General features: G+C 35.5%; 2 protein-coding genes across 2 annotated transcripts in view; both read left to right on the forward strand.

The window, feature by feature from the left end:
* Positions 1-5,856: 5,856 nt before the first annotated feature.
* On the forward strand, positions 5,857-10,162 carry LOC129272624 (slit homolog 1 protein-like). The gene has a single exon (XM_064095833.1). The coding sequence runs from the start codon at positions 6,065-6,067 to the stop codon at positions 7,856-7,858; it is 1,794 nt and encodes a 597-aa protein (XP_063951903.1). The 5' UTR covers positions 5,857-6,064; the 3' UTR covers positions 7,859-10,162.
* A 5,295-nt stretch (positions 10,163-15,457) lies between these two features.
* LOC129254376 (centromere protein J-like) overlaps positions 15,458-16,337 on the forward strand; it is a 33,291-nt gene continuing 32,411 nt past the window's right edge. The window contains exon 1 of the mRNA XM_064095606.1: positions 15,458-15,487. Within this exon, the coding sequence (XP_063951676.1) occupies positions 15,458-15,487 (30 nt within the window). The remainder of the gene's footprint in view (positions 15,488-16,337) is intronic.

A 16,337-nucleotide genomic window follows, 5' to 3' on the forward strand; every position in this document is an offset into this window, starting at 1 on the left:
ATGGATCTGGTTCATGAAACTTGGACATAATAGTAATCAAGTATTACTGAACATCCTGTGCAAGTTTCAGGTCACATGATCAAGGTCAAAGGTTATTTAGGGTCAATGAACTTTGGCCAAATTGGAGGTATTTGTTGAATTACCATCATAACTTTGAAAGTATGTTGGTCTAGTTCATAAAACTTGGACATAAGAGTAATCAATTATCACTGAACATCCTGAGCACATTTTAGGTCACATGACCAAGGTCAAAGGTCAATGAACTTTGGCCATAATGGGGGTATCTGTTGAATTACCATCATAACTTTGAAAGTTTATGGATCTGACTCATGAAACTTGGATATAAGAGTTATCAAGTATCACTGAACATCCTGTGCGAGTTTCAGGTAACATGATCAAGGTCAAAGGTCATGTAAGGTCAAAGAACTTTGGCCACGTTGGGGGTATTTGTTGAATTACCATCATATCTCTGTATAAAGTGTATTGGTCTAGTTCATAAAACGTGGAAATAAGAGTAACCAAGTATCACTGAACATCTTGTGCGAGTTATAGTAGCTTTCAAAGTCAGCACTGCTGCTATATTGAATTGTGTGATGCAGGTGAGACTGCCAGAGGCATTCCACTTGTTAGAATTAAAAACTCACCAAATCGTGTCTACACGAACTTGGCTACTGGTTGGTGTTTCATAAAGCCGTTCGTAAAGATACGCACATCTTAACGCACGACTGAAACATGTTCTTAGGTCACACTCGTAAATCAATGACATAGGGCTATCATCACATAGCACAAGAAAGGATCACCAGTCGTGTGTAAAGTCATTCGTATCTTACGAACAGCTTTATGAAACACCCACCAGGTATATGTTGCTCATTGAATGGTTAGTCAGTTCATGAGTCTCTGGCTGATTATTCAACTCCATAAATTTTCCAGCATTTATTCAAATCAAATAAGTCAAGGATCTGGATGACTTGCTGCAAAGCAGAATGGTGGGCATATTCTATCTTCATCAGAAAATCAAGTAGTAAGATTTTTTTATGGGACTGGAAATTGAAAGCTTTCTAGAACTTCAGGCTACGATTTGGTTAACACAAAGCCTGACATAAGCCGTGTATTCTAATGCCAAAGGCGTCACATGCGTAAAACATTCCCCATAGACTTGTGTGTTAAAATGGCACTTTTGACAAATTCATAAAAAATAAACATGAAATTAGAGGGTCGAATGTTTATTACCATTGGATAGGATATATGTCTGACATTCCATATCTGCAAGCCTTGAAATAAGCGGGTGCTGAATTTAATTCGCGCTCATAAAGCCATCAATTGCGCCCATAAAGCCCCAAAATCATCAAAATTTTGACGACCGGGCGCAAATATTTTTTCCAGGTAATTGCGCCCGCCGTGAGTGAGCAGTGAAGCCATATTATACATGTAATTTAAATATCTGAAAAGCCAAAATCAAGTAACTTTCAATTTACGATAAGCACATGCAGTTTAAAATTGCCAAGTGCGTCTTTTTTTCTGTACCATAAAAAGTGAGCTACGTCCGTCTTTTTTTCTGTAATACATGTCCGCGCGTGCTTCCGGTAGCGGTAACAGTTTTTCCATACTGCACCATGTGCAATTTCTAATGCACACATTTCCAGTTGGGATATCACAATTCTGCGATATAGTAATTCGAATTGCACAGGAGATAAATCCCTGTTCACAGCACATACGATGTGCGAGTCTTTTATCCTCAATGTCGCCGACTTTGCTTGTCAAAATGGAGCCTTAATAATCCTTAATTGTTGTGAATTATAGCTTTTTAATTTCTTTCATGGAGAGGGGTAAATATCAGACAATAAATCATCAAACAAGGCTCCATCTAGTAAAAATAGGAGGACGCCGTGCACTTGAGTGTGGTGTTAGCTAGCTAGTTTGAGCTCATGTTCTCTGCCAGAGCTCTGGGTGAGAATTCTATCAGTAATGGCCTAAGTGATGGTGATTTTCCGTTTCAGATAGAGTTTAGATTTCATGTTAATTTTTGAAAACCGTCAAAAAACTTTATGATTTCTTCATTGTGATGAATATTTAAGTTATTAATGAATACATTTTCACCGAATTTAGACTCTCCCAGAATGAAAGGCAGTTTCTGTGGAGATCTGCGTTTTCAAATAACTTGTGAAAAACTTAAGCCAGGTACATTAACCTACAATACATGTACTTAGCCTGTGGCTATGTGCCGGAATTTGAATAGACTGAGTTAGATATTGATTTCATTTCTTCATTTCTTCATTTCTTTAACATAATTTATATGCAATCCAAGTGCACCTCACAGTCACAATCACACACAAACACTCACCCACACCCGTGATTCTAACCATGAAAAAAAACCTTAAAAATTATTTATTTTTTTCTAAATTTATTATTATTTGATCTGAATTCTCTCTTTCTCCATCTCTCTCTTCTTTTTTTTTTTTGGGGGGGTTCATTGTTCGTGGTTCATTAAAGATGAAAAATAAATAAGCCCATGTGTGTGTGGTTGTAAAGGGGATGTGGAGTGAGGGTGTCAAAACACACTTAAACATTTAAATCTGATTTTTTAAATACGTTTGAATAAGCCTAATACTTAGCATGCTATTCATGTACTAATTAAAAAATTGCAGGAGCTGCGCTTACTATAAACAAATTTGCGGTGTGGTTCACCGTTATATATATATTTTTTTAATTGCCCCTGGTTCCAGAAAATTGCCCCCGGTTCCTGTAAAAAGCCTGTGAGCCGGGGGCAATTTTTTTTGAAAAATTGCCCCTGGTCTGCAGCTGCTTATTTCAAGGCTTGCATATCTGACCAGAGAAGGGTATCGTAGCCAGCTCATTTTAAAAATAAATCGCAATTTATGAAGATAACTATGATGGGATCAAATTTATCAACTGAAACAGTAAAATAGCCCTAATTCTTTCGCTAGCCAAAAAATAGTTCCAAAGTCATTTTATATCTTCCCAATTTGGACAAAGGAACTTCAATAGTTACCGTTTCTAGAATCAGTGTTAGATTTTCAATTATATCCATACACTTTTGTCAATCAGCAATATCAAATTGAAAAAAAATTGAATGTGTTGGGTCGAACGAATATCTGTAGCCCTCCTGTTGTAATTAGGCTCATGGAACCCAAAGTCATGGCATTTTTGCCACTTCTCTCTTTTCCAGTAATTTTTCATGAATAACTCATATCTTCTCTCTCTCTGTCTCTCTCTCTCTCTCTCTCTCACACCCACACACAAATGTTCATGAGGGCAATTTTTTTCAGAAATATGTTCTAGTTTATAACCAATGGATGGCTTTGGTGTCGGAAGGAATGTGGTCAACCAAGATTATTATAAAATCTAACTATGCTCTCTACATCAGAGGACACCTTGTTTGATTCTGAATCAAGGACCCTTTTTTTTTAACTCTACCCATATCAACAGATGATAAGGGACCATCTGCAATGGATCGCAAACTACATGTAAGGATGTGTGAGGTAAACTTTTATTTGTGTCTTTGTGTTAAATGTGGAGATTGTGTGTAAGTCCTTGGTTGCCAGTGTGGGTACATAAAAGTGCAGACTCATGCACTCACACATGCACACCCACACATACACACCTCAGCATTCTAAGGTCTATTTGTGATCAAATGGCAACTTTCCATGTTGCATCCCCGAGAGAAAAAGATAAATATTTTTAAAGTTGTTAACTTCCCATTACGTTAAACCCCCGTTTGAGAACGTACCGCAGTTCAGATTGCAAACTGCGGTATTTCACCCCATTTTGCATTTGAAAATCTAAAACATCATTTCCAAGCCCAGGGGGCCGTTTCATAAAGCTGTTCGTAAGTTAAGAGCGACTTAAAGAGCGACTGGTGATTATCGCCAATGGTGTGTACCATTTACCGCAAGACAGGATCACCAGTCGCTCTTAACTTACGAACAGCTTTATGAAACACCCGCCTGATCAACCCCGCTTGGCCAGGTAATCCCCGCTGTCTCAATTTCACCTCCACAGGCCAGATTATGAGCGTTGAGCCAAGGACGAAATGATAAACAACAGCTGTGCTATTACGTAAGACTTCTCTGCCTGTAGTAGGACCTTCTGAATGAAATTATTGTATTCGATATTTAATCACGTTTTCAAAGGCATATTGTATTCAGAAATTTAATGTTAGTTCATTTTTAATTTCGAACGAAAAAAAATCGACCTCGAAATAAAGAAAGTAAGCGAATAGAAATGACGTCATGCTCCGGGTCTGCACTCAGCGCTGCGCATGCATCCCATCGTGTGTGGCCCCCTGCTGTGACTGTATATGCCGGGCTGTTGTGTTATCTTCGGACCGAGGTCAAGAAACAGGTGTTTTGATACTTACATTGCATGCTTGGGGCAGTAGGGTTTGTCGTACTTGGAGAAAAGAATTTATTGCAAGGGAAACTGGGGTATAGTGTTCTCAAATGGAGGTTTTTCGTCATGCTTTTATGATCAAGTGCTTGATTTTTTTTATTATTGTGTGAAAAGGAAATGAGTATTAAGCTCTGGACGAGGGACACTTGAAATTCAATCTAACTCAGTCACTTGACAAAATGTATGATAAAAGTGAATTGTGTTCCATTGTCTCAAGCTTTATTATCAAATACAACTCGTGTTGCATCATCATTTATCATACATTTCCTGTAACAGATGGCAGCATTTTGGAAGTATCACATGAACTGAGTATATTATGCTGATCATTTTTCAGATTTTGGTGATGTTCAAAATGGCAGGTTGTAGATTGTGTTTGGTCATTTGCCTTGCTATGTGGAATATAGGACTTGGAGTGAATAATTTAGGAGACAAAAGATGTACTTTCGACATCCATATTTCGACAGCCATATGTTCCCATCTGAACCTCACATCCGTACCACATTCTCTACCGAAAACTTTGGAGGTATTGGACCTGTCATATAACAACATAACAGTACTCCGCAATGAATCATTTGATAAGTACAACCTGATTCGGATTCTGAACATCTCTCACAATTTCATCCATGTCATCGAGAGCGGCTCCTTTGGAAATCTCTGCAGACTAGAGACACTTAAATTGAAACACAATGCAATAAATGAAACAGCTGAAAATTTGTTTATTAACAATCCAAACATTTCAACTTTGATCCTGTCTTACAACAAACTCTGGAAAATTCCACATCTTAATGGATTCAGTAATAACAACAAATGCAAAGGAGTCGCTGGAGTTATATGCACTCATCTGCACCTCACATCCATTAACCAATCTCTACCAAACACACTGGAGGTATTGGACCTGTCATATAACAAGATAACAGTACTCCACAATGAATCATTTCAAAAGTACCATCTGCTTCGGATCCTGAATATTACTCACAATTCCATCAATGTCATCGAGGGCAACACTTTTGGAAATCTCCCAAGACTTGAAAAGGTCATTCTTGATAACAACGTCATAAGTGAAGTGCCCCCATCTTTGTTCATTAATAATCCAAATATTTCAACTTTGATTCTGGCTCATAACAATATCAGGAGAATTCCACATCTTAATGGACTTTGTCTCAACAAGACACCAAAAGGATTTACTGGAATTTCAGAGCTGAGAAATCTAACTTTGATTGATTTTTCATACAATAATTTGACATCCGTTGAAGGAAAAGACTTTGCATCTTTCAGTAACTGCTCTATTCACGAATTCAAACTGGGATATAATGAATTGACAAGTCTTCCAAAGAGAGTTTTCAATAAATTTTCTTCAGTTGGGACATTTGATGGGAGACATGTAAACCTCAGCAAATTTGAGGTTTCTTCCTTTTTAGGAATTAAGAGTATGATAGAGATGACACTGGAACGATCACAAATCAATTGTCTTGTTCCACTGAATGATTCCACTCGTATCCACAGAGACCAACTTCCTAAAATAAAAAAACTGCAATTAAGACTAAATAAAATAGAAGAAGTCCCTCACTATGCCTTCTTGGCATTTGAATACCTGCAAGTTCTTGATTTAAGTGTGAACAGAATAAATTATATTTCAAACAAATCTTTTTGTAACATGACAATGCAGAATGAATTGAATCTTTCTCAAAACAAACTCATTGGTCTTTTGTACGGTGCTTTCTCATGTCTCAGAAATCTGGAATATGTCAACTTGGCACAAAACAGATTGAATGAATTTGACCCTGCATGGTTTACTGGTTGCAAATCACTGAAAATTCTGAACGTTTCCAGAAACAACATCGTCAATATTAAATATGGTTCCTGGAACACCACTAACTTGCAGATACTTGACTTTTCTTCAAATAATCTTAAGTCCATTGGAAGATCCATGTTTACTGGTCTATCTCGTTTAAGGATTCTGAGATTAGGAAGGAATCGAGAACTAAAGATAATTGCTCAGGATCCCTTCAAAGGAATGACAGCTCTTGAGAATCTTACATTGAATAACATAGGTAGATTTGTTCTGAATGGTACTCTTGCTGACTTGAGGAATCTGACTTTCTTTGACTGCTCCTTCCTTATTCGTGAGGTAAAGGTTGCCTCCATTCACCAGTTTACACACACCTCAGCATTAAAAACATTAGACATGTCTTTCACTCATATTTCTCCTGATGATTTGGTGAATAAGGAAATAAAAGAATCATTATTTCATGGGCTGGTATCGCTTCACACTCTTAAATTAAGAGGAAATAACCTCCAAGATTTGCCCGAGGTGTCTTTCATGTTTTCTCCTCTACAACAAATGAAAAAACTTGATTTGGTTCGCTGTAACCTGCAAAGGATTACGTCACAGGTTTTTAAGAATTTGGGAGGCCTTGAAGAGCTTCTACTGAATACTAACAGCATTGTGTACATATCTGAATATGCATTCCAAAATTTGCAAAATTTGTCTAGTTTACTTCTGCAATACAACAGAATATATTCAATAGGGAAAAATTTGTTCAAAGGCACAACTAATCTTAAGCGGTTGTACCTACAAGAAAACAAGATAACTACAATTGAACCTGGTACAGTATTTCCACCTCGGTTGCTAAGACTGAATATATCAGGAAACATACTGATCTGTAATTGTGAACTAGCTTGGTTTGTCCACTGGACACGTACTGCTACCAATGTTTCCTTCGGACCCCAGAATGAAACTCTTTGTTCCAATAATTCATTCAGTGAACTTCAAAACAAACCTATTTGGTCATTTCATCCAGAAGAATACTGTGGAATCAACATCATTCTAGTTACTGGTGTAAGTATTGCAATCATCATAGTGATGTTCCTCTCTCTTCTGGTATACCATAAGCGCTGGTGGTTCAATCACAAGATGTTCCTTCTAAAACTAGCCATCCTTGGCTATGATGAAATCACAGAGGATGCTGATCCAAGTGACTATCAATACCAGCTTAACATCATGTTCCATGACGATGATGCAGAGTGGGTAAATGAAAACCTAAAGCCGGCACTTGAAGAAAGGATGCCTCATCTGCAGAACATAGCCTTTGGAGACGAAGATCTTCATTTGGGGATGTACTATCTAAATGCTTTACATCATAACATTGATAATAGCTTCAAGACAGTTTTGTTGATAAGTAACAAGTCAGAGGATGATGCTTGGTTCATGACCAAGCTAAGAATGGCTGTTGAGCATGTGAACGACACCAAGTTAGACAAGATCATCTTGATATTCTTAGAGGACATCCATGAAGCCAGTTTACCATATCTTGTAAGACTCTTGCTAAGTAGAAACAAACCTTATTTGTTGGTTACAGAAGATGAAGACGGTCAAGAGTTGTTTTGGGCTCAGTTTGAAAAAGAAATGAGAGTAAACAAGGTTATTAATAGTGTAATTCCCATATAAATAAGTTTTTGATAAAAAATGATTTTTTAATTCCTCAAGGTGTGTGCATCTTGATTTTTGTTTGGTCTCGCCTGCATAGCTGAGCAAGACTATAGGCGCCGCTTTTCCGACGGTGGCATCGTCAACATTGAAATCTTAACCAAGGTTAAGTTTCTTAAATGTCACCATAACTTGGGAAATTATCTTGATCTAGTTCATGGAACTTGGACTTAAGGGTAATTAAGTTTTACTGAACATCCTGCTGAGTTTCGGGTCACACGACCAGGGGCCGTATTCTGAAAATTGTCTTAAGAGAAATATTCTTCTATCTTTAGAGTTACAATAAAATCCGTATTCCAAATATTCTTGTATCTTTTCTTGTAATTTTTTATGTATGATGTCAGAGTTAGAATTATGCGTGAAGTTAAAAACAGAGCATAAATATCCCTTTGCGCAAGATAACATATCGAGATAAAAGGTATTCTGAAAAATCTTTGCGTTCTGTTAACTTTCTTGCAAAATACAATAAAATTTACAAGAGGTAGGGGGCTATTGTAACTTATTGTTGCATGCGATATTTGTCCGTCTGCAATGATTATTTCTTGCTGCATCCCACAAGAACATCATGTTTTACAATTAGGAGACATTCCAAAGACATAAAGACGGATTGGAAGACTTTTCAGCAATTAAAAATTGGTGTTCGAGACGATGAATCTTTTCAGAGAAAATATGTCTTTGAGAAGAGCCACATGTATTTTTAGCACAGAAGCGCACAAGCATATGTGTCAGGGGCGCAAGGAAATTATGCCTTATCTCACCAATACGCTTCATTTTTTCAGAAGAGCTGCTTCTATTGGTTTAACCTAAGCATATAACAAGCTTAATGATTGGTTGATGATGAAATATTGGGCGTGTCAGAGATAAAATAGGGGATGTCCTTACAGAGATAAGACAATTTTCAGAATATGAATTTAAGAGAATTTTAGCTTTTATCTTGCTGACTTACAAGAAAAGTAAAGACAATTTTTAGAATACCACCCCAGTGTCAAATGTAATAGGGTCAATGAATGTAGACCATGTTTTGGGAATCAACATAAAAAAGACTTAATCAAGGTTAGTATTTGAAATGTCATAACTTTAAAAGTTTATGAAACTTGGACATAAGGGCTTGGTGTATCACTGGACATCCTCCCAGAGCTTTGGATTACATGACCAAGGTCAAAGGTCATTCAGGGTCAATGAACTTTGGCCATGTTGGGGGTAATTGTTGAATTGCCATTTTAACTTTGAAACTATGGATCTAGTTGATGAAACTTGAACATAAGAGCCATCAAGTATCATTGAACATCCTGTGCAAGTTTTAGGCCACATGATTAAGGTCAAAGGTCATTAAGGGTCAATGAAAATAGTATTTTGTTATCATATGAATGATGTTTTTTGTGAATGATTATTTGATAGTTGTATTTGAAGTCAGCACTGCTGTTATATTGAATCGTATAATTCAGGCGAGACTGCCAGAGGCGTTCCACACTTATAATTGAATAAGCACAAAATGTAGAAATGTACATATTGCTTGTTAATCTTCAAAATGAATCTCATACTGTCTTTTCAAACTGGTCATCACAGAATAAGAGACCTTCCATGCTTTGAATTGCCGAGAACTATAGTTCCCTGACTTGATAATAGGGACTTTTTAATTTACACATAAACAAGTGAACGTCTGCCTACACTTCCACATTATTAAAGGACAACAAGTCCATCCCAACAAGAAATTAATTTGAGTAAAAAGAGAAAAATCCAACAAGCATAACACTGAAAATTTCATCAAAATCGGATGTAAAATAAGGAAGTTATGACATTTTTAAGTTTCGCTTAATATCACAAAACAGTTATATGCACATTCTGGCTGGTATGCAAATGAAGAGACTATGATGTCATCCACTCACTATTTCTTTTGTATTTTATTATATGGAATATGAAATATTCTAATTTTCTTCCCAATGTCAAGTGAAACAACGAGCATTCAGTTCAGTTCAGTTCAGTTTGGTTTATTTTCATATCTCATAAAATATCAAATACAATGTAACGTTGATCAAAAGACAGTAAATTATTGATAATAAAATAATACAATACATCACCATAATTCATAATAAATCAGACAAATGTTATACAATTGAACGTTTGGATTGGAGACAGATATATCAATAAAATGAGACTATGAAGGGCAAACTATTTAAAAAGCATGTGGAATTGGCATTGTTTAATACTATATGGTTCAGTCAAGTTGGTCCTTATTGTCAAATCTGTAAAAATTGAAAAATTGTATAATTCAAAAAATAAAAAATAAAAGAAATAGTGAGTGTGGGACATCATCGACTGTCTCATTTGCATCCCATTGAAATGTGCATATCACCGTTTTATGAAAAAATATGCGAAACTTCAAAATGTCATAACTTTCTTATTTTACATCCAATTTTAATGAAACTTCAGTGTTATGCTAGTTTGATTTTTCTCTTTTTATTCAAATCAACATTGTTCTGGGGTGAACTCGACCTTTAAGAACATCATGTGGCCTGCTTTGGGTTCATGGTATAAAAAGTCAGTGGAGTGAAGCAATGTGAGATACTGAGCTTGCCCAAGCTTGTATCTTGGAACTTGACATATCACCTGTTTGTGACAAATGACATGGATTTTCCTAATTTGCCATTATAGTGGACTTGCAGTGTATGCTTGCGCATGCTCTATGTATCATGGTGCTCAGGGGAAAAAATGACATGGCAGTTAGGGGCAATTTTGCCCCTGAAGTGCTCAAAAACAGCACTTAATTAAGGAAAGAGCCCCAGAATATCCCCATTCATTGTAGTGTTAAAGTTTATCCAATGTAGCAGATTTAGGCGGGATAAGTAGCCCCAGGAAATAAAAAAATAATTTTTTTGCCTGATGGTGCTTCACTTCATTGACTTTGTATGATATAAATGTAATGATTATATCAGGCATCTATTTTGAAAATAAAGGACACTGTTATTATAACCCCGGCTATAGCTTGAGCTGCCATTTCCAGCTCTTTGCATTCAAGGAATTACTTTTGCCGTGTACCCTTTCACCTCGCTTTGGTTGAGTGCAGGACAATGATTCATATCTGGCTGAAGGAAATTACACCTAGGTTTGGGATTTGAACCTATGCCCCTTTGTTACAAAGTTGGGAAGACTAGTCCCACTAGACCACAGTGTTCTACTTATATGAACTCACGAGTATTCAAAAAGTCCCTATTAAATTGAAGGTGACCACAGATTATCGTACATGTATGTTCATAATTTTGTACAAATATGGAGTAGCAGTAATGACTTGGTCTGAGTGACTTAGATTCATTTGTAGATTGTTATTTGTTTACATCCTAAATTTGTACTATTACTAGGAGTGGGCTATAAATGGGTGATTTTTAGTTTTACTGTGACAACAGTCTTTTTGTGTTCCTTTTACCTTATCTCAACATGAAATGACAATATTTTTTGTCTCGGGTCCGAGAAAAAAGTGTGCCGGGCCAAAATCCAAAATGGCCGCCAAAACCCCCCAAAATCACATTTTGGGCCACAACTTTTTTATTTGATGGTCTTTTTCTCTGGTTTTTATGTCTATTCATATGTTTCTGGGGGCAGGGAATATGTTTTTCCTAAACTTAGTACTTTTAAATCATTATTTGTAGTTATAAGGTGATTTTACTTAAATTTACCACTTTTTAAAGCCATTTTTTCAGCCAAAAAGTAGATTTCTTTATTATGTGGTTCTTGAATATTAGACGATACCAGTTGAACAGTAGCAGGCAGCTTTATATAGCTTAATTGCTTTTATTCCTCTACTTTGGGTTTTTACGGATATTTGCAAAATATATCTTATCAAATAAAAGAAAATGTCATTTATCCATAGGGGCTATACGGTATACAATGCACTGTATTGTACATACTACACTGCATATATCCATGCATTAACCACCATGACATATGAAAAGGACTGTATATAAACTAGTGTCATAGAAATGAGCCCCTAATGTTTAGAATTAGATTGTGAATTGTGAATTTGATTGCTTGTCAGCTGATGTATAATACATGATAAAACCAGCAATGTAAATTGCACAAAAATATCACATATACATGTATATCATATACGTACATCACATTTTTAACCATATCTTCTCCATTTGGAGGCTTTTTTTACCTGGTTGTGGTGTCTAAACTGGCCTATATTTATGGGGTCAGTTAAATATCATGGTAATGCTGATCAACAGCAAATCAGAATCAAGGATTCAATGCAAGTTACCATTAAGTTAAGTTAACATAATGGTAAATTTTTATGCAACGGGGACCAGAATAGCTACAGTGTAAATGCCATGATGTGGGGTTAATTACCTCTCTCCGCCCCCTGAATTAGCATATTTGACAAAACGTCCTCAATTTCTGAGACAAAACATATCTTCAATTTCTGAGGCATCTAATTCTAAACCTGAGAGCTCATTTCTATGACACTATAGTTTGTACAGGCGTTGTTAGCTGTCATGGTGGCCAATGCATTTATGCAGTGCAGTATGTACAGTACATTGTATATATGTACTGTATAGGCCCAATGGATAATTGACATTTTTATTTAATAAGATATATATTTCACAAATATCCGTAAAACCCAAAGTAGAGGAATAAAAGCAATATAGCTATATGAAGCTGCTTTCTATTGTTGACCTCGTACAATCTAATATCCAAGAACCCCAGGACGATAAAACCTACTTTTTGGCTGAAAAAAAACTATAAAAAATTGAAAATTTAGGTATCATTACCTTTTAACTCTACAAGTAATGGTTTAAAAGTACTAATTATAGGAAAAACATATTGCCTGCCCCCAAAAACATATGAATAGACACCAAAACCAGAGAAAAAGACCACCAAATAAAGAAGTTGTGGCCAAAACTGTAATTTTGGTGGCTTTTGGCGGCCATTTTGGATTTTGGCCCGGCACACTTTTTTCTCGGACCCGAGACAAAAATTATTGTCATTAAATGTTGAGATACATTACAAGGAATAAAAAAAAACTGTTGTCATATTAAAATTACAAAAAAAGTATTTTTGACCCATGTATAGCCCACTCCTACTATTACATACATGTACATCCAGCAAGACCAGCATTCTTTTGTACATATTTATTTTCACAACTTTTAATGAATTGTATTATAACAACAATGGTGTATTGCTAAAGTATACATAAAATTGTTAACTGTGCACGTGCCACAAATTCAAATCATCAACATTGTGAGAGGTCAAGATCTTTTCTTCTTGTGGGTTGACAATTTTCTTTTTTTTTCTATACAGTGTAGATAGCTCATGTCATAAGTCAAGTGAGAATGGACAAATTAAAGGTAAAAGATAGTGGCATCAAACAATTATTTCATGAGAAAGACTTTAAAATCAAGGTTAATTGTCACTATATTATTTTATATCTAGTTCTGGTAAATAATGTAAACTTATTTTTGTGAAATCATGAAATCTTAGCTCAAAACCGATAATTCTGATGATCACTAACACAGAAACGCATATGTGGGACAGTGTATTGATATTGCTTGGTAAAATACCCGATATTTGATGGAATTCTATGCTTATTTTGCTCATTTCTCAACAATTACGCATTTTTTTCCAGAGCCACTTTGCAAATATTTTTTTTAATTTTTTTTATTAATACACTATATACAAACACTTGGGTGGTAATTTTATTGGATTCTGTTCGAGCTCATTTTGAGATGGTTACCACAACTGGTATTTATCTTCAAGTTCAATATGAAACGACAAGTCCACCCCAACAAAATGTTGATTTGAATAAAAAGAGAAAAATCCAACAAGTGTAACACTGAAAATTTCATCAAAATCAGATGTAAAATAAGAAAGTTATCACATTATAAAGTTTTGCTTAATTTCACAAAACAGTTACATGCACATCCTGGTTGGTATGCAAATGGGAGACTGATGACATCATCCACTCACTAATTCTTTTGTATTTTAATATATGAAATGTGAAATATTCTAATTTTCTCCTAATTGTCAAGGGAAACAACGGTTAATTCCTCCCTTAACATGTGGAATTAGCATTGTTTAAACTATATGGTTCAGTTAAGTTGGTCCTTATTGTCAAATCTGTAAAAAAATGAAATAATGTATAATTCAAACAATAAAAAAACAAAGGAAATAGTGAGTGGATGACATCATAGTCTCCTCATTTGCATACCAGCCAGGATGTGCATATAACTGTTTTGTGAAATTAAGTGAAACTTTAAAATGTCATAACTTTCTTATTTTACATCCGATTTTGATGAAATTTTCAGTGTTACACTTGTTGGATTTTTCTCTTTTTATTCAAATAAACATTTTGTTGGGGTGGACTTGTCCTTCAAGTTAAATATTAAAATGGGACAAGGAAACACAAGCAGAAGGAAGAATAAGGATAAATCAGTAGAACGAGCAGTAGGATCCCTGAAAAAGTTTAATGTTTGATGGTTTGTAATCATTTTGAATAGGAGAGAGATATAGTGACTAGTTAAGAGTGGTGTTGTTGACCAATCTGTCATGATCAGGAGTCAGATCACGATAAAGAAACAAAGAGGATGAAGTACACTTTACTTGAGTATAAAGGCAGGACTTTGTTTGAGATTGATAATGGTATATTAACAATTTGAACAGCAAGTTGATTTTATAATAGTTGGTTTTGTACAAAAATGCACATCAATTTTTTTAATAAGATGTTTACGATTGATATACATGTAATAAATCATAGTTCTACAAAAAGCTGGCACATTTTATTCTGGGTAGCTTTATCTTAAAAGTTGTATATTTTCAGAATCGATATCCTAGTTCTGTCCCACGTGCCCCAAGCCTATAATCTTGGTATTGTCTTTGCTTGTAAGAGTCTGACACTGTTACGCAAAACATTATAAGTCATTAATGTGTAGTAGAACCCAACCAACACCTATCTTTTCTTGCTTTAGTCCTCGTTTTCTCTTTATAGACTATACAGTGCGTATCAAAAAAAAGTTTACACTTAGAAAAAATCCTGTAAAATTATATATTTGTAATATCCTGAAGATTTTTACACATTTTAATATTGGTACAGGTCCATTTAAGCAAATGACGATATAACTGTCGAAAAATATTTCCGCTTGAGTGAGCACCACTTACTTTTGAAAAGTTAGTGAAAAATGATTTGCGCAGAACTTTGAAATAGTTATGCGAATAAAAGTAGACCTTAATCACGAAGAACACGTGGAATTTGGCTAGTAAGTTAATTTCAAGATATCTTCTACTTTTTTAACTTGTTTCCTTGCCCAAAACACTTCGAAGAGTGCATTGCGCCCCACTCCACTCCCTCACACACCTAGGCCATCGTGACGATATTTGCTTTACACTGAGCTGTGATTTACACGAAATGGCTTAGGCTTGATTTCCATTTTGTTAATCATTGTCAAGCTTGGGAAAAGTGTGGAGAAACAAGTATTAAATGAAAAATGAAATGTAAACCCATTTTAAATGATAAAAACTTAGTGAAAAAATGCTGAGATGTCTTAAATAAACTTTTGTTCAGATTCAGTCATGTCCTCAGATCCAGCTGGCACAAAAAGGGTAAAGGTTGTGCTTACTAAGTGTTGAAATTTCAATTTGGTGGCAAAATTGTTACAAAATGCTTGTATGTATCCGTTTTACTTCAATTGACTAAAAGTGCAAGGTAAATGTATGAGAAATGTTTCGCAGGGTAAGTTTGATTTTGCCCTTTCCCCTTGACACAACGTGAAAACGAGCATTTCTGCGCAAACAGATTTCTGCGAGCTTTACAAAAATGGACAGTGCTCACTCAAGTGTAACATTCTGTCAAAACTTTTACTTTCATTGGATAGATGAGACCCAAACCCAAGTTTATATGTGAAAAAATTACCCACATGTTGTATATTTTTTAATTCCCAGGGCTTTTTCAAAGTGTAAACTTTTTTTTGATACGCACTGTATATGTTTTGCTGCAAGTTTTATGTACAAAAAGCTACCACTGAACTTTCATCGATAAATAAAAATGACAACTATAAAAGCAAGACTGAAGGAAATAGATGGCAGTTGTGTCACACCCACTGTTTGTAGTCCTGCCCCAGGGCCCCGTCTTACAAAGAGTTACGATTGATCCGACCAACCTCAACTGCATGGAAATCCATCAATCTCATAATTTTTTCTCCAGGAAATTTGCACAATGCCCTTGGTAAAAAAAAAGAAGCCCACAAATTTTTCAAGAAAAATAATGAATATACAGCATATATCTAGGTAATATTTTGAACAAAAGTGCACTTTAGATATATACGTTGCTGGCTTTCCATAGTCGTGGTTGATCAAATCAATCGCAACTCTTTGTAAGACGGGGGACCTGATGTATTGCTTACATTCCGCAGCATCATACTTGTAAAAGCATAGACAATAGCTGCAGCCTGTG

Source organism: Lytechinus pictus, chromosome 2, assembly GCF_037042905.1.
Source record: "Lytechinus pictus isolate F3 Inbred chromosome 2, Lp3.0, whole genome shotgun sequence".
NCBI lineage: Eukaryota > Metazoa > Echinodermata > Echinoidea > Temnopleuroida > Toxopneustidae > Lytechinus > Lytechinus pictus.

Coding starts and splice junctions, on each gene's coding strand:
- LOC129272624 (XM_064095833.1), top strand. CDS start 6,065: ATGACAATGCAGAATGAATTGAATCTTTCTCAAAACAAACTCATTGGT.